Below are 21,842 nucleotides of genomic sequence, written 5' to 3' on the forward strand. Positions count from 1 at the left end.
GCAGCTATGAACAGTCCTCCCCTCACCATCCTCTTGCTTTTAAGACAACAAAACAAAACAAAAACAAACCCGCAGCTTTTCGTGTTAGAAAGTCGTGTTAGACTCCTCTCTCCGTCCCGAAGATGTCGGAAAAACTTAAAACTCGCAGCTTTTACAACGCACCGAGACTGGAGACTCCTTCCCTAAACGTTCGATAAAAACACAGTTCTCTTCACAGAGAACTTCCTCAGGACACTACACCAGTGAACAGCTGATGACGTCAAACCTTCAAGGTCACGTGAAAACAATCGCACTATTTGACCATTTTAGCACACAGTTATAGAAGGGATTTATTTATTTATTTATTTATTTATTTATATATAAACTATCCCGTGTTACCCAGATGAGGACGGATTTCCCTTCCGAGTCCGGTTCCTCTCGAGGTTTCTTCCTCGTGTCGTCTCGGGGAGTTTTTCCTCGCCACCGTCGCCTCTCGCTCGCTCGTTAGGGACAAATTCACACATTTAAAACCCATATAGAAGGAACGTATATATTTCCGTGACGAGGCTCGGTGACCGAGTCCACTGTTAAAAGCGCTACACGAATAAAACAAGTGAACTGATCTGTACAAGTCCCTAGGGTTAGAGATAATCAATCAGTACTTTCCCTACCGACCAATCAGAACCGAGATCCCGGCAGAGCCGTGACGCGAGACGCTCCAAACGTCCGCCTACGAGCGACGGCGCCGATCGAAAGCGCCCACTGAAACCCCGGGTACGAGACGTATGGAGTTTAAAAAGCGGAATTCTATCGATCATTCAAAAAAAAATATTTGTAAATACGCAGCTATGCCAACCGCGGGATGATTTAGAGGCTAAACCTGTGGCGATAAACGTCCGTTACTCGTTCGCGAACCTCAGAGTTTCACTTGAAACGCTTCCCGATCGAGTCCTTTCTGCATTTTTATCATCCGTTATCGGCGATTTTATTTAATGTAAATTTTTTTTTTTTTTTGGCTTTCCTTTAGTCACATGACTAGAAATGAACGTGAATTATTTCATTCCTATTAACACACACACACACACACACACACAGTCCATACTTACTAAAATGATTTAATATGAATTTCTCTTCAAGTTTGCGTAGAATAGAATAGAATAGAATAGAATAGAATAGAATAGAATAGAATATACTCATTTCTGAGCCACAAGGCTGGAAACTGGAAAGAATTTTTTTTGCATTTAGGTGCATGACATGGCTTTATAAAAAAAAAAAAAAAAAAAAAAAAAAAAAAAAAAAAAAACCCAACACACACACATACACACAATCTTATATTATCATCTCAACAGATTGTCCGGATCATCTCTCACACACACACACACACACACACACACACACACACTCACACACACTGAACTGAATGGCACTCCTCAAGTACTTGAGTTACGGCGTTTACATCGCGACAGTTTTGTCATTCTCCGAGGTTTCCTCATCACGTGTGGTAACGGTGCAGGCTCGTTTGGCTCACCGCTGCTCTCCGCCTCCGAGCTCTCGGACGAGCAAACGTTCTCGCTCAACATACGAGTCACTTTCGGACATCTCCATCACCCGCCCTTCCTCCTCCTCCTCCTCCTCATTTTATTTCTGCGTTTCCCTCCATCTCTTCAGCTCCGTCCTGGTCCTCCACGCTCTCTCTGCAGGCGTCCAGGGCTTCCCGTCATGCTCGGCTCGGGTTGGACGCGGGTTTGCCTTCGTAGCCGTACAAGAACGTCGCGGCTATGACCAACACGGCTCCCAGGAAGAAGATGCTACACAAAGAAGGGGGGGTGGGGGGGTGGGGGGGATAAGTAAATAATCACATGACACAGAGGAACAATAAAACAGGTATCGGTTAGCAGTCACACCTCGGGCTGACCCCACGATACCGGATCATTCTGATTCTTATCGAATCTGTTACGATACACTATACCATTACGTGACCAGAATCTGTGGTAAGAATACCGTAAATTCACAACAACGGTGACACAGAAGGACCTGTCAGTCACACGGATCACCTCGCTAGACTGACAGTTGAATTTTATTCTGTCTGTCCTTTTTCGATAACACTCCGCTTATTACCCGTCAATCAATAATGATGAATTTATGATTGCGGTCTCAAATTCAGTAAAAAAAAAAATTCAAATTTCAATCTAAATTGTCCAATCATTAGACTCGGAATAAGTACACATGAGCAGATGTGAAACCTGATGGTTAGGGTTCTGTGTATTTACTTTAATGGGTTTTATTTTGGAAACCTTATGCAGCTCAAATCTTTCTATTAAAAAAAAAAAAAAAAAAAAAAAAAAAAAAAAGTCCAGTTACGTAAAGATCTTTATTATAGTTAAAAATGCACCGTACACCAGGGGGCGCTGCACAGCTAGAGCGTCAACTAGCAACCTGTCGATATACTCGAAAACATACTGCGGAGATCTACACCGTGTTTTACGTCCTCTAAACTCATCACGTCGAGTCTTTTTCTTTTACTAATACTGCTAAGCCACACATCTGACCCCGAGTTCAGTGCTTGTTCGACAGGACGCTCGACTGCAGCTGGACTCAAATCTGTACCTCGTCGGCTCAAAGTCCTGCAGCCAGAAGTAGGAAATGAGCGTGGACAGGATGATGGACAGGGACGTGGCGAAACCTTTCAGAATGTTATCTGCGTATTTAATAACAGCAGCTATGACCAGACCTCCCAATGCCTGTGGGGGGGGGGGGGGGGGGGGGGGGGAGAGAAAACGGAAAAATATCACTACAATATAATTAATACAGCTGAATCAGCTTCATCATTCTACAACACGGCACAGGACTGTACTCAGATTTGATCGAGCGTACTGTAGATCTGATTTGCAGATGTCGATTCAGACGTGTGTAGGCGGTGTAAATCTCACCTGTAATGAAACCACAGTCCAGGTGATGGAGTTGTAACCCTGGAGCATTCCATGCTCCTTCACCCTCTCTCCGTCATACAGCAGCATTCCAAACAGGCCGAAAACCAGACCGAACAGACCTTTAGCACAAAGCACACACACACACACACACACACACACAAAGCACACACACGGGTCAGGGTTTCTTAACCTCACTCTGGCGCTCTCCAGCTCCTGATTTAACTCATCACAGGTTTATATTAACACACGCGCTCTTGTACGTCATGGTTTCCATAGTAACAGCTCATTCACAGGGACTTGTGTGTCGAACGCCGCACGTACTCTAAACCTAATAATAAATGGATTAACAAAAAAGTTGTTTTTCAACAACACAAACATTTGCGCTGGTGAAGCCGGTAACCCGAGGTTTCCAACACATTCAGGAGAGGGGGAGAGAGGGGGAGAGGGAGGAAGAGAGAGGGGGAGAGTGGGAGAGAGGGAGGGTGAGGGGGGAGGGAGGAAGAAGGAGAGAGAGAGAGAGAGAGAGAGAGAGAGGGAGAGTGGGGAGAGTGGGAGAGAGAGAGGGAGAGAGGGTGAGGGAGAAGGAGGAAAAGAGAGGGGGATTGAGAGAGAGAGAGGGAGAGGGGGTGAGAGGGAGGGAAAGAGGGAGAGAGAGGGAGGGGGAGAGTGGGTGTGAGGGAGGGAGAGGGAGCAAGAGAGAGAGAGAGAGAGAAAGAGAGAGAGAGAGAGAGAGAGAGGGAGGGAGGGAGGGAGAGCAAGAGAGGGAGGAAGAGAGAGAGAGAGAGAGAGAGAAAGAGAGAGAGAGAGAGAGGGAGGGGGAGGGAGGGAGAGAGAGAGAGAGAGAGAGAGAGAGAGCGAGAGAGAGGGGGAGGGAGGGGGAGGGAGAGAGAGAGAGAGGGGGAGGGAGGGAGAGAGGGAGAGGGCAGGAGGGAAACAGAAAGAGAGAAAAGAGAGGCTGGTGAGGGAGTGACAGAACTATCTTGGTTCATGGACGTTCCAGAACATTAAATGTAACTATAAATGGATAAAAAGTATAACGCGTCGCTCTCCCTGAACACTGAAGTGAAGGATGTTGAAGTTTAAAAAGAAGAAAAGAAAAAAGCCACAAAAGCCCGTCGCGTCGGGTAAAATGACTTCATTTCTGACACAATGAGCGTGAGGAACTGGTGAAGTCAGCTGCACAGGTGCGGGGTTACTCCATCACCATGACAACAACTCAGGAAAATCAAGAAGTTACCATGACCACCATTAAAGATAACCTGAAATCAAGACTGACCTTTTTATACATTCTAAGTTCATGGTCATATTGGACAAAAATATACGTCCCCCCCACCCCGCCTTTAGTCTAATGTAAAAAAATAAATAAATAAATAAAATAAAATAAAAAAAAAAAATTTTTAAAAAGAGTTACTTAAATATCTGGTCATGAAAGTGTCGTTTTAATTAATATTAACGTCTTGACGCTGAGCCCGTTTCACTCGAAATGCGTCCTATTACACAAGAAGAGTGAAGAATGTGAGTTTCCTTTTCATATTAACTTTAAAAAATAAAAATAAAAACTTTACTGGCAATTGCAATGACCTGAATATTTCACCATCAATGCCAGCAGAATGACGTAGGTTTTTATCAACTGCTATACACACAGCATATATATCAATCATGACGGGTGTATGAGGGAGTTTGTAGGGGTATGAAGGGTGCATAAAGAGTTTATGAAAAAGTATAAGGGGATGAAGGGTATATGAAGGTGTATCAAGGGGTATGAACATGTGTGAAGGGTGTATGAAGGCACATGTAGGTGTGTACAGGGTGTAGGAAGGTGGATGAAGGTGTATCGAGGGTGTAGGAGGGTGGATGAAGGTGTATCGAGGGTGTAGGAAGGTGGATGAAGGTGTATCGAGGGTGTAGGAAGGTGGATGAAGGCGTGTACAGGGTGTAGGAAGGTGGATGAAGGCGTGTACAGGGTGTAGGAAGGTGGATGAAGGCGTGTACAGGGTGTAGGAAGGTGGATGAAGGCGTGTACAGGGTGTAGGAAGGTGGATGAAGGCGTGTACAGGGTGTAGGAGGGTGGATGAAGGCGTGTACAGGGTGTAGGAAGGTGGATGAAGGTGTATCGAGGGTGTAGGAAGGTGGATGAAGGCGTGTACAGGGTGTAGGAAGGTGGATGAAGGCGTGTACAGGGTGTAGGAAGGTGGATGAAGGCGTGTACAGGGTGTAGGAAGGTGGATGAAGGCGTGTACAGGGTGTAGGAAGGTGGATGAAGGCGTGTACAGGGTGTAGGAAGGTGGATGAAGGCGTGTACAGGGTGTAGGAAGGTGGATGAAGGCGTGTACAGGGTGTAGGAAGGTGGATGAAGGTGTATCGAGGGTGTAGGAAGGTGGATGAAGGCGTGTACAGGGTGTAGGAAGGTGGATGAAGGCGTGTACAGGGTGTAGGAAGGTGGATGAAGGCGTGTACAGGGTGTAGGAAGGTGGATGAAGGTGTATTGAGGGTGTAGGAAGGTGGATGAAGGTGTATCGAGGGTGTAGGAAGGTGGATGAAGGTGTATCGAGGGTGTAGGAAGGTGGATGAAGGCGTGTACAGGGTGTAGGAAGGTGGATGAAGGCGTGTACAGGGTGTAGGAAGGTGGATTAAGGCGTGTACAGGGTGTAGGAAGGTGGATGAAGGTGTATCGAGGGTGTAGGAAGGTGGATGAAGGTGTATCGAGGGTGTAGGAAGGTGGATGAAGGCGTGTACAGGGTGTAGGAGGGTGGATGAAGGTGTATCGAGGGTGTAGGAGGGTGGATGAAGGCGTGTACAGGGTGTAGGGAGGTGGATGAAGGTGTATCGAGGGTGTAGGAAGGTGGATGAAGGCGTGTACAGGGTGTAGGGAGGGTGTATGAGTATAAAGCAGGAAAGTGTTGTTCCGCTGCACTGAAGCAGAATAAGCGAATCTCACGCTCAGATTAAGCAGAAGAAACACAGGCGGCGCCTTTAAAACTCCAACAGCACACGCCGTGATAAAAATACGCCCGACAAGACAACATTCTTCCTAACACACACACACACACACACACACACACACACACACACACACGGTGATTATGTCTCCGCTGGGAACAGTGTTCATTTAAGGAAGCACGAACACAGTGAAGAAAAATATACTTTAGTATAAAAACAGTTATACTAGTTAACAGTTGTTTTTTTTTTTTTTATCTTATTTGTCTCTTCATGTTTGCAATTACGCAGTTCAATTTTATTTAGATATTTATTTATTGTAAACGATTCTGAAGCGGATTTTGGACGAACGTCAAGATGTCGAGGACAATCCTACGATCTTGTATTTTTTATTTTTTTATTTTTTTTTAAACGGGACAAGAAAAAAAACGCAAATAAACTTATTTTGTTCATCAGATGATGGAGTAAGATTTCATGAAACTCCTGAATTAAAAAAGATACACACGTGGGAAGAGGAAGACAAAACGGCAACGATCCGTCTGGGAGTCGACTCTTATTGGCGAGCTGAACCAAACGATTCGACTCACTGAAAAAGAGTCGCGATTCCAATCAATATTTCTTAGTGATCATTAATTACGAAACCACTTATTTATTTAACAACAGCATTTGGTTGGGTTTTTATTTATGTATGTATGTATGTATGTATTTATTTATTTATTTTCTATGCCCTTAGCTGCTCTTCATCAAATAATGAATTACATTCAACAACCACACCATTGCTACCAGTATTAATAGTACTAAGGGTGCTGATATATGGATCTCCATCTCACGCACGCACACACACACACAGATATATATATTATATATATATATATATATATATATATATATATATATATATATATTATATATATATATTATATACAAGACTGACCGAGCTGGATGTTTCTGATCCACACACTCTGCTTGCTCTCTTTGAGGATTTTCTCAAAGTAAACCCCAGCAAAGCCGCTGGAGCAGCAGGCCACCAACACGGCCACCAAACCCACGAACGGAGACCCCGTTGTGGGCTCCTGCTTCTCGGGGGAACCTGGAGAGTCGGTGGGCCACTGCACAACACACAAACACACAATCACAAACTGTTAATCTGTTAACAAACGACTTCGTATTAATCCCCTATTAGACCATGTACATCTGCGCAATCGAGGGAAATAACTGGAATGTACCCAAACAGATCAGTCTAGCTAGCTGCCTAACATTAGTCCTGGACTCGAACGGAAAGACTTCGCAGATGGGGAAATAAAGCCTTTGATCAAACACACAAAGTCCAGATGACTACTATACAATCAGACTGACACTAGAGGATAAAGTCTGTGTGTTTACCTGCACAAGAGCTACTCCGGTCATCAAAATGATCAGCGAGAGCCACTGATAGAGACCAAGCCTGCGGCCCAACATGGAGACAGAAAACAGGGCCGTGGTGAGGATCTTCAGCTGGTAGGTCACCTGAAACGGAGGGAGCGAGGGGGCGTGACGCAGAAGTGAGGAACGACCCGCGGAGGAAAAGAAAGTGGTAGCACTGTTTGATAAAATCACGGGTAGACTGCTGCGCTGCTGCTAGAAGAGGAATAAAACACTTCAGCGCATACCGCAATGGGAAATTAATAAACATTCCGGCGTGATAAACGTAACTGCTTCATCACACCATCCCTTCATTGATTATTTTCCTCGAACAGCGCGACACGGTCATGTTTTATTCCTCACTTAGCTTCGCCGCTTGTTATGCGTATCGACCGTCCGTCACACCTATTTGTTTGCTTAAAATAAACAGATCAACAGTGGTATCATCATCATCATCATCATCATTTATGAATTATTAGAATCAAAATCATAGAAATATGGTTTTTAAAATTCGACAGAAACATGTCCAAGTAGAATTTTGCGTAAGATTACTATTAAGACATTTTCTAAAAAAAAAAAAAAAAAAAAAAAAATATTGTACAAGCCCCGCCTCCTGTGAAGTATAACAACTAATGATAAGACACACTGATGAAATCTGTACAGTAATAACAGTAATAATTGTAATTTTAAAGACAATAATAAGGCAATTGCCGTGGCGAATGTTTACACGACGTGGCCTTTTACGTGCAAGATTTTAATAGCAGCCCTTGAGAAGTGCCATACATCGAATATTGTGTTAACGGCTCCGCCTCTCCGCTTTAATTACACGTTTCTTTGCAGATAATTAAGATGCTGTCACGAAGGGGGTGAAATGGAGAGCGCAGCTGGTTCTCGAGGAGAGAACACCCACATACTGAGCTAATATTACTGCGAGAAAGCAGCATATGCATAAAGTACTGTTCGTTCGGGGTTTATTTATTTATTTAAATAGGTTTTTATGACTATCACTCATCCCTAGCTCAGAATATAAGTGTTGATGGAACAGATGAATGATGGACCAGATTTGTGTGTCGATGCATGGACTGACGTATAACTACATCGATGGATGAATGAGTGAATAAACACTGTACATGTATGGATTGGCAAATGTATGGAGGTCATGGAAGATAAACAGACAGGTGGATGGATGGATGGACAGAAGGAGGAATACATGCAGGTAGGTATGTGTGGATGGATAGCTGGACGAACGTGTGGATGATTTAATGCACAAACGGACTGGATGGAAAACATGGATGCGTGACGGCTGTATAGAGAGACGGGTGGATTGATACGTGGACGGTCGGTTGAATGGATGGATGAAAAGAAAGATGAAGACAGTGGTATGAATGGATAAGTGGATAGATGAATGGGAGATGTACGGCTAGGTGGCTGGATGGATGAACGAAATGAGATGTGAAGACAAATGGGTGGGTGGACGGATGGATACATTTATGGATGGATGGATGAATAAAATATGAGATGTATAGACAGACGGATGGGTGAACGGATGAATGAAACGAGAAATGTATGGACAGACGGGCGGAAGAATACCTCTACGGGTGGGTTGGTGGATTAACCATCAACTGCTCAGCTGTATAAACACTGAGATAACCGTAAGTCGCACTGGGTAAGGGCGTCTGCCAAACGCCATAAATGTAACAATGTAAATGTATGAGGAATCAATTTATACGTTTATGGATGAATGAATGAAATAGGAGCTGTATGAATGGAGCCGGGTGAATGAATGAAAGAAATGAAAATGTGTATAGGTGGATGACAACATGACAAATGTATAGATGGATAGATGTGAGACGTGTGAATAGATAGATGGGTGAATGGATGAATGAAATGAGAACTGTATAGACAGATGGATGGATGGATGGGTGAATGGATGAATGAAATGAGAACTGTATAGACAGATGGATGGGTGGATGGATGGATGGGTGAATGGATGAATGAAATGAGAACTGTATAGACAGATGGATGGATGGATGGGTGAATGGATGAATGAAATGAGAACTGTACAGACAGATGGATGGGTAGATGGGAGGATGGATGGATGGGTGAATGGATGAATGAAATGAGAACTGTACAGACAGATGGATGGGTGGATGGGAGGATGGATGGGTGGGTGAATGGATGAATGAAATGAGAACTGTATAGACAGATGGATGGATGGATGGGTGAATGGATGAATGAAATGAGAACTGTATAGACAGATGGATGGGTGGATGGATGGATGGGTGAATGGATGAATGAAATGAGAACTGTATAGACAGATGGATGGATGGATGGGTGAATGGATGAATGAAATGAGAACTGTACAGACAGATGGATGGGTAGATGGGAGGATGGATGGATGGGTGAATGGATGAATGAAATGAGAACTGTACAGACAGATGGATGGGTGGATGGGAGGATGGATGGGTGGGTGAATGGATGAATGAAATGAGAACTGTATAGACAGATGGATGGATGGGAGGATGGATGGGTGGGTGAATGGATGAATGAAATGAGAACTGTACAGACAGATGGATGGATGGATGGGAGGATGGATGGGTGGGTGAATGGATGAATGAAATGAGAACTGTATAGACAGATGGATGGATGGGTGGGTGAATGGATGGATGGGTGAATGGATGAATGAAATGAGAACTGTATAGACAGATGGATGGTGGATGGGTGAATGAAATGTGGCTGTAGAAATGAATGGATGAATGAAATGTGAGATGTTTACACGGATGTATGAATGAACACACGTGGATATACAGATGGATGGATGTTCAGATGTACAGATGAGTGCACGACGGTCTTCTCCTTCCACTACCTGGTATGTAGCAGCGTCGAGGTTGGAAAGCGCCAGGTACAGCAGGTTGTTCTGCAGCGTGTAGATTCCTGAGGGAACGGCCAGCTTCAGCGTCTCCACTGGCTTATGGAGGATCTCCTGCCTGAGGACGCTGCTCAGAGCACGTACGCTGTAACCTGACCACCACACGCCAAGGACAGAGACGAGACGAGACAAAACTGACAGTCAGATAAATATTAAACATGAAGCTCACGAAGCAGCAGGGAATCATATCTCACTGACCTCGGGAAAGAGAAAGAGAGGAAGAGAGAGAGAGAGAGAGAGCACGGCGATAACAGGATTATTATTTATTAGAACACATCCTTACAAGAGCTCAAGTATCTGTTCAAGTCCAAGTGAAGGAGGCGTGGCCACTGTATCAGTCAGTCATTATGAGTGAGGTGTGAACTCTGACCCCAACTTCCTAACATGCTGGGGTATGCGAAGAAAAGAATTTCACTGGGCACGTGTGACCAATAAAGACTCATTAATCTGTCAGTCACAGTGAAGGAGGTGTGGCCTCTGTACCAGTCATTCCCAGTGTAGGAAGTGTGGCTTATGTGCCTGTCAGTTTCAACGAAGGAGGCGTGGCCTCTGTATCCAGTATTTCTAGTGAAAGAGGTGTGGCCTGTCAGTGTGTACCCGTCAGTCCCAGTGTAGGAGGTGTGGCCTTTGTACCCATCAGTCCCAGTGAAAGAGGCGTGGCGTCTGTACCTGTCAGTCCCAGTGAAGAAGGCGTGGCCTCTGTATCTGGTAGTCCTAGTAAAGGAGGCGTGGCCTCTTTCAGTCATTCGTAGTGAACGAAGTGTGGCCTCGCAAAACTCAAAGCTAGAAATGTTTTCCAATTACCCCTGAACCTTTTGCACGATTTGGCCAACTCTAGATCGTATTATACAGAAAGATTATGCGGTTTAAGAGTCCCTCATCACTTCAGAAGGTCAGAACCACCGCTCTGGCTGCGGCCGAGCCGAGACGGAGCCGTGAACTTACTGTGCTCTTTGCAGACGAGGCAGACGCAGGTGAGGATCTTGAGCAGCTCGGCCAGCACCACGGCGGAGGAGGCGAGGTAACGCGGCCCGTCTGCCTGCAGCGTGCGCGAGTATCGCATGGTCAGCACCAGCGTGGTCGTCTGGAACACCAGCACACCCAGAGAGAGGTACTTGAGCTGTGCTGACGTCATGGCCGAACGATGCCTCAGGGCTGAGCTGAAACGCACGGGAAAAGAGGAGGACAAGTGAGTGGAACTGAACTGGACTTAACTGGATCACAAATTTACACAAAACAGCCCATAATATTCAATTGAACGGAGTCAGTAGCAGGCTATTGCTGTGAAGCCCTACACTAGCTCTGGAGAAAACAGCCACCGTGATTGGAGGGAAAGTGTCAAGCGATCTCAATATAAATACACTTGTTCCTTGAGGGTTTGCTACAGAGCATACTTAAAAAAAAAAAAAAAAATTTTAAATAAAATGAAAAAGTTCTGGAGAAGTACCAGTCGGGTTTTGGTTACAGAATGTACGACAAGCTTTGAACAACCTGCAGAACGACATCAAGTGCATTATGTTTTATAAAAATAAATAAATAAATAAATAAATAAAAAACGGACAGTCTAGAGTAGCTCGCCCACCAAAAGCGAGAGAAGCAACCTAGAGGTCAAAGGTAACTCTGGAGAGATCTACGGCTCAGATGGGAGAAGCAGGACATTAATTGAGAACACGAGCGTGCTGGAGACCGGTGTGGAAAAAAGTTCTCTGATCCGACGAGACCATCATTCAACTTTCCGGCATCGGCACAGAGCGCCACGTTCGGTGGAAATCCGACATCCGAGAGCGGCGTCCCCTCCGTGAAGCACGATGGTGGTAGCGTCGCGTCACGGGGACGCGCACGGACCGAGGAATCCGGTCAGGTTTGAGGACGAGACGGACGGCACGTACCGAGAATAACGAGCCAACGCAAAGCTACGCCGGAGCGATCCGAAACCAAGGAAATCCGATCGAGTTGCGGAACGCTCTCCTCAAAAAACCTTCGCTCTTCTTCTTTAATCAACCTTCCGATCACAACCGGACGTACCGGGCTGAACCGGCGAGAAGAAGCACTCCGTTCGGTAATCTGTAAAACTGTTCTCGTTCCTACATACTGCAAAAACGCCTGTGAGGAACATGATCTAATACCCTCGCGTTGTACTCCGCACACACACACACACCCCTCTCACACACCCTGTTTCTCTAAACCCTGTGTGTTTAAAAGCAAGAAAAGACACAATACCTTTACAATAACAATCGCCGAAGGACTTCAGTACCACATGAAGAATTACAAATCAAACCCGTTTAACAGAAACCCAGACCTGACCTGAAACTTTAAATGAATTCCTAACACTTTGGTATCATTTCCCCCGACTGAGGCTCTGTACAACGAGGAACCGGAGATCAGGTACCAGGATGTAAACCTCCCGCTGACCACACCTTCAACCACACAAAAAACTAAACAAACAATAGGTAACTCTTTACCGGAGACGGAGACTCGAGGAAGCCGACTTGTCCTGTGTTTGCACAGTGGAACCTGGTTTTTTTTTTTTTGCTTGAAGAAGGACACGTAAGCACATCCAACACACACACACACACACACACACACACACACACACACACCCCTTACAGGCATTCATCCAAGCAACCAGTTCTTCACATCACTGAATAGTGACATGAAAGAAAGTCTCGCTTCAAATAAATCCCCAACGTATTACACCGCGACGACCGATCGCGTTCTGCAGCAGGCTCGCCGTAGCTCCGTCGTCCTGGCCGACGTCTGAAGGTGCGCGCTATTTTTGCGCGGGACTGACGATAAACGGGTCTGAAAAAAAACGTGTCGTCTTGCGATTACGAAGTGTGTAATCGTGCGTGACGCGGTCATGTCGGTTGTTAGGAGATGTCGGAAGAAGGAGCCTCCAGTGTCGGCGCTTTGCGACGGTCGGGGGTAAAGCGTTCCGACATCTCCAGGACGGGGGAGTTCCCGCTCTGTGGTTTCTCCGTCACATGATCAGCTGTGTGTTTGGGGTTTCGTCTAAACTTCAAGAGAGAGAAAAAGAACAGGGAAAAGGTTGGCGAGGGAACGAACGTACAGCTGCTACAACGCGACCCGTTTCGTCCCACGACATTAAACGTAACTATAAAGGGATAAAAACGTACTTAATAAAGGATTGCAATCTGCTGCGGTGTAAGAGGAATAAAACACAGCAGGACGTGCGGTTAAAGGAGAACGATCCTGTTCCGAGTGGTCACAGTGACGCCGCGTCTCCAAACCGGCCCGCTGTTGATCATTTTCCCACGACTGCACGTCCCCACGCGTTTCATTCCTTACTCGTCGTCTAGACCTGATACAGTGATCGGAATTTTACAGCAAGACCGGACGTGATCGGTCGTCTGCGAACGTCGGTCGAAAGCCCTCTTCCTGTGAAAGCGGGTGGTTTTGGCGGTATCTCGTGACGGGACGGATCGGACACTGTCTGGAGAGAGCCAGCGACGAGTGAGCTGGTAAAAAAAAAAAAAAAACACGACCGTTTATCGCGGCTATAACTTGTTTCGTGGACGTTCCGCGCCGTTAAACGTAGCTATAGGCGGATAAAAAGCACCACGTGCCGCTCGTTAATAAATACAGATCGTAATCATGGGTAGATCAGTGCAGTACAAGAGGAATAAAGCAGTGCAGGACGCGCTGGTGTTGGAGAATCAATATCACACCATCCGTGCTCGTCGTTGATTATTTTCCTCGAACAGCACAACACAGGGTTGTTGTTGTTGTTTTGTATGCCTTACTTAAACCAGTAGAGTGGTGAAGAGATTAAAAAAAGAATGCCTGTAGTTTGTGGCAGGAGGCTGTAGGACTGAAATCCCTGCACTCATCTATCCGAGGGGGAACAGAAAGGGTTTAAAGTGACACTTTCAAAGCCTGACTTTCTCCTCCATTCATCTGGAGCAGATCCCAGTGAAGATCACAGCAGGTCTGATCGACACTAAGAATAAAATAAGATGAAAATAAGATGAAAAGGTGTGCATCTCTCTCTCTCTCTCTCTCTCTAATCTCTTTTACACAGAATGTAGGGAATGAACTCACCCAGAGACAGACGAGGGAAGACTTCTTCTGCTAATCCGGAAGTGAATGACTGAAGAGCAGAATCTGAACAAACCCCAGGTTTCCTCCTGACTCCGGAGCGGTGTAAAGTGTTGACCGAAGGGTGATGAATGAATGGATGGATGAATGAATGAATGAATGAATGAATGAATGAATGAGGAGTTTAAATGAGTGTGTTAAGCTGCAGTGTGGATCTCTGTGCCTCTGCTCCAGGCTGCTGTGTTGCTCAGACACAAGCTAATGCTAATCTCACTTCCTGTACTGAACGCCTCCATTTTATTCGCTTCCTGACTGGATTCTCGGAGGTTTAGAAATGTTTCCTGGACGAACGTGAAGCTGAGCGCTGGGTTTATAAACTGCAGCTCTCTCGCTCGCTCTCGCTCTCTCGCTGTCTCTCTCTTCCTATCTCTCTGTGTCTGAGACTTCCTGGTGTTTTTCCATTCGCGGCTCATTAGCGACACCTGCTGATCCGGAGTCAGTCCGAGTCCAAACCGGAAGTTGTAGTGCACTGGGTAGGGTGTAGGGCTTAAGGCTTTTCTTACATCACAGTATCACACTGGTTCTTACATTAACTTATATCTAATAATAATAATAATAATAATAATAATAATAATAATAATAATAATAATAATAATAATGACAACGATAATAATAATAATAATGTTAATAATAATAATAATAAAATAATAATGAATATAATAATTCTGATGATAATATTAATGATAAAATAATAATGATAATACTAATAATTTCTTACAAAAATATGCATGGACACTGTGAATCCTCAGCCTGTTATTATTATTATTATTATTATTATTATTATTGGCATAATAATATACTACCAAAGTGGTTTTTATTACTTGTAGTTATTATTTAGTTACTATAACTAAAACGATGCCAGTCACATAAATGTGTTTTACAAAGAAATAATAAATATAAAACATGAATTTCAACCAAAACACAACTTTTATTTACGGTTTACTACAGTATAAATAATTTGGGGAATTTCCATGCTTAAAAAACGTCAGGAATAAAATGTCCCGAAAGATAAGGATAAGGGCATTATTATATAATAATAATAATATTCTGTAAAATAATGTAAAAAAAAAAAAATAAAAATAAATAAAAAGTTTTTTTTCATGCAGTTTGTTTATTAACACCCGAGCTCACTAATTCCAAAACACAAACTCTAAATTTAATAAACACAAATTTTAAATCAAGGTTTGTGGGTGATTTGTCAATAAGCTCAGATGTAAACTTCTACATGTACATATACAACTTTAGGACTTTTATTTCCTTTTTTTTCAGAACGTACATAGTGCACTTATAGAGGGATTAAGGAGAGATTTGGGATGTAACAGGTCTGCTGTGACAGAGCGTCTTCAGCTGTGCAAGCAAGCACTTCAGTGTGTGTGTGTGTGTGTGTGTGTGTGTGTGTGTGTGTGTGTGTGGACTTTGCTTGTACAGCTGATAAAGACCTGATGTAAACAACCCCCATCTGCGTGTGTGTGTGCATAAAGTATGTACATATAGACATAACCTTGAGACAAGGACATGCAGTGGTACAGTCCAGAACACAGTGCTTCCACAGTGAAGATGGCGTGGCCTGTGTCTATTAGTCCCACTGAAGGAGGCGTGGCCTGTGTCTATTAGTCCCACTGAAGGAGGCGTGGCCTGTGTCTATTAGTCCCAGGAAGGAGTCGTGGGCTGTGTCTATTAGTCCCACTGAAGGAGGCGTGGCCTGTGTCTATTAGTCCCACTCAAGGAGGCGTGGCCTGTGTCTATTAGTCCCACTGAAGGAGGCGTGGCCTGTGTCTATTAGTCCCACTCAAGGAGGCGTGGCCTCTGTGCCTGTCAGTCTCAGTGAAGTGAAGGAGGTGTGTCCACTGTGTCAGTCCCATTAAAGGAGGTGTGGTCTCTGTCAATCTCACTGAAGGAGGCGTGGCCTCTGATATATTTAGAACGGCAGCAGTACGGCAGGATTCCACAGTTAACATTGATGAATGTGCGTCAACTGTTACAGCCTACATCAGTACATGCATAGAAAATATCATACCCCAGAAGACCATCTGCACATATCCCAATCAGAAGCCCCGGATTACTGCACAGGTCCGCCACAGTCTACGTGCTCGCTCCGTGGCATTTAAATCTGGAGACCCTGAAGCTCAAAGGCAAGATATGATGTTCCTAAGAGTATAAAGGCTACCAAAGCATCTTACAGACAAAGATTAGAGAATCGGTACACTGCGCGCGACTCTAGAAAACGCACACGTCACAGGCCTGGATTGACAAGCATCGACACTAACCCTACTCTTTACATTACTCGTCACTTTATCCTTCCACCCTTTTTTTATATCGTGAACCGTTTCTTATTTTTATTGAATATTTTTATGTTAAGGAGGCGCGTCTTCGTCCGTCAGTCCCATTAAAGGAGGCGCGTCTTCGTCCGTCAGTCCCATTAAAGGAGGCGCGGCCCGCGAGTCCTTTTTGAGCCGATTGTGAACGTGCAGAAGATACACACCTGCATCTTCACACTTTAACAAATGAAACTTTTCGCTCTTTCGGCTTTACAGACGGACGGTATTTAATGAGTGAAGCAGACGAAACATCACAAGAGCACACCAACAGAGAAAAATGGCGTATTTCATCATCTTTATTGGCATCGTCTGCACGTTTGCTTGGTTTGAGCTACACAAAGTTTGTTCTGTATACACACACACACACACACACACACACACGAGAGGAAAAAAAAAAAAAAAAAAAAAGTCCTTCTACGAACAAGATGAAAGGCTTCATATAGCAACAGCAGAATAGGTGTCTATTAGATGAACAGAGGAAAGGAAAGTATGTTCTATGTACAGCACTTATATATATATATATATTTTAAAAATAAAAATAAACAAAATAAAAAAAAATACAATGTTTACCCACAGGGACACGTGCTGCTCTCGGAGTTCAGATAAAAATCATCATTCAACGAGCAGAGAGAGAGAGAGAGAGAGAGAGAGAGAGAGAGAGAGAGAGAGAGAGAGAGAGAGATAAAGAGTGAGACAAAGAGAGAGAGAGAAATCAGACAGTGGTTTAAGTGCCATAAAAGAGAACGAGTGTGATAACATGACATTCTTCACCATTAACACCAGAACTTATTATAAGTGTGTGATACAATGATGATATAATGACCTGTTAAAATCTGTAGATAAACGGCAATGCAAATCACCAAGAAGACAGCTTCGGTTTTAAAAAAAACAAACAACTTTTGGTTCTTTAAAAAAAAAAAAAAAAAAAAAAAAAAAAAAAAAAAAAAATCAGTCATTTGGTGTTCAGGACACTAAATGGCTACGATGAGTAAAAAAAAAACAAACAACAACAAAAACAAACAAACAAAAAAAAAAACAACGACATAGTTATGATTGTATCGATCAGGTTTATAAAGCTCTGCTTAAACAAAAGAAGTTTTAAAAAAAAATTTAGATTTTAAAAAATACTAAAAAATTTGAAGGCAGGGTTTTTTTTTTTAATAAATCGCTGAGCACAAAGATAGATAGATAGATCGTAATAATAATAATTAAAAAAAAGGCAACATTATTTAAAACATGAAAAAAAGTTACTAAAAGGGAAAAAAAAAACAACAAAAAAAAAACAAAACAATCGACAGGATAAAAATATATATGAGCGACGATTACAATATTCGGTACTGTACAATATTCCGTGGGAGGAAAAAAAGGCGAAAAACTAAGACTGAAGTATTTACCAGATCAAAGACGGCCGTCGGAATCCGCTCCTCCGCTGATTAAATACCGCACCGCGTTAATTACTGACGGTTTAAACTCATCACTAACTTTAGGTTTTTAACTCTTTTCTTTTCCTCCGTGTAAGATTCAACTTAAAAAAAAAAAAAGGAAACAAAAAAGTGCAACACTGATTTCACGCCAACGTCCTCACGCTCGGATCAACACGGTCCGCAATACGATCACCACCATCAACGGGCAAATCGCTGACACTCCAGGTCTGGCTTCTGGGCGTGGCCTGTCTAGCTATTTTTTTTTTAAAAATCACAATAATTTCAACAATCAATATAAATGTAGTCTACTTGTACGACTTGTATGATTCCTGGATTCTGATTGGTCACAAGGCGGTGTTGAGTAATTCATTTTCTACAAACAGCGGCTGTGATAGTAGCGCAGCTTTACTTACATTAAGGTGCTCGTTAGCTCGTTATATTCGTTGATGCGCGATATCGTCTCTATAGTAACAGCCCGTTCGTGGGGACTTCGCAGGTACGACGGACAATCGTCCTACGTGGGGAAGTTTTCTGTAAGGAGACGTTTAAGGAAGGAAGGAAGGAAGGAAGGAAGGAAGGAGTCGGCGCTCGGGCTGTAACGGGGAAAGAACAGAATTTTTTTTCCCCCGTGGTTTTTGTGGTTCCTCAGTAACACGAGAAAAAACAAACAACAAATTCTTTAAATAAAAACGGTACGAGGAATAAAACATTTCTTCGGAGTGGTTACAGTGACTCCGCTTCATCACGTCACCCCGGAGTCGATTATTTTCCTACAACAGCACGACACGGAGAGTTTAACTCCTTTACTACTCTCTGGGTTGGGAAATATCGATGTCGATCAAACCAAACAACTCGGTGGGTTTTGGGTATTCCTCGTGGATTCGTCGCTTGCTAGTGTGAAGAAACGCAATCAAGGGATTTCCTTCTCCGAATACACACACACACACACACACTCGAATTTGGCAGTTTCTCCCGAACAGAGCACAGTCAGTGATCATCATCATCATCGAACGGTCATTTCAAACACAAGGCAGTCATTTTCCTACACTGGATCACAACCTCAAGGCCATCGACATATCACGATAAAGCAACATCTCCGTTAGAGACCACGGCGAGGTTAAATCAGAGCCCACGCCGTGACACCGTGGGTATAACTCGACGAAATAAAACGAGGACACTAGCAACAACAGAAGCTCTGAGAATTCCTGCTGTAACTGAGACAAAGGAGAAGCGACACTGCGAGACAGGTTCTGGACGTGCACAGTGTAGAACAAACAACGACGACGACGACGACAACAACACAAGGCAGTTTTAGCTCAAATGTAACCATGACCCATTACATTAAAAAAAAAAAAAAAATTACAATGGTTAGTAAGTCCATCACTAACGATATATAAGCTTTGGAAACAGCAATATTTATTTTAAAAAAATAATAAAATAAAAAAAAACAGAGCAGGAAAACAGAGTGGTTGCACTTTATTTAAGATCAGATTTCCTTCAAGGTTTTAAAGAAGAGAAAAAAAAATGGCCGACAAGTGGAAACGCTTAAGTCCAGCTCATCGTCTTTGCGCTCACTTTTTTTTTTTGTTTTAATGATTGTCCACAGACACTCCGAGAAACGGCTGATTCGCTGACGTAATTCATCGGCAGTCCTCCGGTTGCGCCGTTGTTACACTCGTCTCACGCGTCTAAAGGACGGGGACGCTATAGATAGAAACGTATGGCCGTGCACACGGATTGTCTTCGTAGAAACGCCTTTGAGATATTTAGATTTGCTCCCCGTATGAAAGGTCCGACATGCAAATTGATGATCTCCCCCGATCCCCCACCCCCCGAGCAAGCCCCACCGGCATAACGTAGCTGGAAGCATGGCTACCTGGAGACGCGTATTTGACTACACGACATCTTTCCGTGATCCGATCCATATCCAGATCCAAGACCTACGACGTGAGCAAGTGTAAACAGGGTTTTGAAGACTTTGTCAGTCCCGAGCATCAGGAGAACGCTTCATATCCACATCGTCGGATAGAAGAGGGTTACCGATTGCATATAAACACCGCTGGTAGGTGACTATCTGCATAGTGTATAAAATAAAAGACAGAGCAGTGTGTATGAGAGAGAGAGAGAGAGAGAGAGAGAGAGAGAGAATGTGCATCTCTTAAAGATCCAGGAGATAGATTTATGCTGATAAAGCTCCATTTATGAAGTTAAATTGCATATAAACACCACAGTTGGGTTAAGACACAGCGACGAGCAGTTCCTCGGCATTATTACGCGTACACGCTGCTGCAGGCTTGCTGCTGTTGCGCCGGCTGCGCTGGCTGCGAGGGCTGCGGCTGCAGCAGAGGAGCCTGCTCTGGAACGTGAGTGTGTGCGTGTGTGTGAGGGTGCACGGCGTGCGTATGCAGCGCGCCGTGTGGGCTCGTGGTTACATCAGACCAGTCTGAATGCGAGTGAGGCGACGAGGAGGAGGACCAGGGATCGGGCGACTCGGGCGACGGCGTCAGGTACGGGTGCTCGCTAGAGGGCAGCGCTCCATGACCTGGGGTCGTGACCTCAGAGCCCTGACCCGGGGTCGCTACCGCTTCTGACCCGGCGCCGCTGGCGTAGCTGCGGTGCGATGGAGGAGTCGGGTATTTATCCACAGGGCTCTGCATTTGCTGGTGGTACGGTGTCAGCTGCCTCACCTGAGGCTCTGCGATGTTATGGGCGTGGCCATGCAGGTGTGGGATGCCGTGCTGTAGCCCGGGCTCCTGCATGGGATACATCATCTCCTGGCCGCAGTGCATGTGGTTAAGGCCCTGGGTCTGGGTTTGACTCGCTTGCATGGCCCCCTGCTGGTTTGATTTGAGAAGTGCCTGGTTTCTGGAGGCCATCATCTGGAAGGTGACAATCGACGGAAGCTGCTCTCGGCTCACGGAGACGTTCACGGGCCCCAGGATCCCCGAGCCATGATGGTGCTGCGGCAGGCCCGAGTGTGCCGGCGCCATCTGGTGGGAAATCATGTGGCTGAAAATGTGGGGGGAGGCGTAGCCGTGCTTAGCCACGCCAACCCAGCTCTGCTGCTGCCCTAGCATGTGGCTGACGGGAGGCAGGAAGGGGCGGGTCGAGGGGCTGGTCATCAGCGGAGGTGATTTGGCCATGTTGGCAGCTCCTGCGGCATCCGTCGTGTACGAATGCGGCGATTCTAGCGAATCCACCGGCGACATCGTGACCGAGCTTTCTGAAAGAGCACCCGTGCCGGCGGTTGTCACGCCCTTGGTGCTGTTAGTGTTAGCGGTCACGGTTGCTATGTTGTTACCGCTGGACGCAGCCAATCCTGTCGCTTCTCCTCCGGCTGGTTTCTTCCTCCGTTTTGACTTCATCTCCTTCAGATCTTTGACTCCGCCCCCAGCACCATTAGGGCCGGTGAGTTTGGCGGCTCCGCCGCCACGCCGGTTCTTCTTGTTTTGTTGTCCCTGTCGCATGCCAATGACCCCGTTACCGGTGCAGACCATGGAGGGGTGTCCACCCCCACCGTTTCCTACATGGTTCGATCCAGAATGCGGGCTGTGCACGAGATTGTACTGGTCGAGCAGCCGAACGATGTCGTGGTGCATGCGTTCCTGAGCCGTATCGCGTGGCAACCGGTCCAGGTGATCAGTGATGTCACGGTTGGAGTAGTGATCCAGGAGGACCTGAGCCGCCTCGAAACTGCCTTCGCGCGCCGCCAAGAACAACGGCGTCTCCTCCTGAACAAAAAAAAAAACACACACAAAAAACAAAACTCAGAATCCAACAAAGACCTGCTGATTTTGGTAATGTT

At 45.0% G+C, this 21,842-nt stretch overlaps 2 protein-coding genes across 6 annotated transcripts in view; both read right to left on the reverse strand.

Moving 5' to 3' along the window:
• Positions 1 to 1,077: 1,077 nt before the first annotated feature.
• On the reverse strand, positions 1,078 to 14,684 carry slc35a3a (solute carrier family 35 member A3a). Of its 4 annotated transcripts, XM_053680463.1 has the most exons (9): positions 14,239 to 14,684; positions 13,981 to 14,137; positions 11,122 to 11,336; positions 10,114 to 10,268; positions 7,230 to 7,352; positions 6,781 to 6,955; positions 2,910 to 3,028; positions 2,587 to 2,720; positions 1,078 to 1,787 (listed from the first exon to the last, which is right to left on the reverse strand). In XM_053680463.1, exons 2-9 carry the CDS (start codon positions 14,025 to 14,027, stop codon positions 1,697 to 1,699), a joined length of 1,059 nt encoding a protein of 352 aa, XP_053536438.1. In that variant the 5' UTR covers positions 14,028 to 14,137; positions 14,239 to 14,684; the 3' UTR covers positions 1,078 to 1,696. The 4 variants fall into 4 exon arrangements, with proteins under 4 accessions (XP_053536438.1, XP_053536439.1, XP_053536437.1 ...); XM_053680464.1 differs by lacking the exon at positions 13,981 to 14,137 and having other exon boundaries at positions 14,239 to 14,682; XM_053680462.1 differs by lacking the exons at positions 13,981 to 14,137; positions 14,239 to 14,684 and adding an exon at positions 12,639 to 12,661.
• Positions 14,685 to 16,891: 2,207 nt separating this feature from the next.
• The window catches only part of notch2 (notch receptor 2), a 62,701-nt gene continuing 57,750 nt past the window's right edge, over positions 16,892 to 21,842 (reverse strand). For both annotated transcript variants that reach the window (XM_047155738.2, XM_017468020.3), the window contains one exon: positions 16,892 to 21,768. In XM_047155738.2, the coding sequence (XP_047011694.1) occupies positions 20,308 to 21,768 (1,461 nt within the window). In that variant the 3' untranslated portion in view covers positions 16,892 to 20,307. The remainder of the gene's footprint in view (positions 21,769 to 21,842) is intronic.

The sequence above is a fragment of the Ictalurus punctatus genome, chromosome 5, assembly GCF_001660625.3.
Source record: "Ictalurus punctatus breed USDA103 chromosome 5, Coco_2.0, whole genome shotgun sequence".
Classification (NCBI taxonomy): domain Eukaryota; kingdom Metazoa; phylum Chordata; class Actinopteri; order Siluriformes; family Ictaluridae; genus Ictalurus; species Ictalurus punctatus.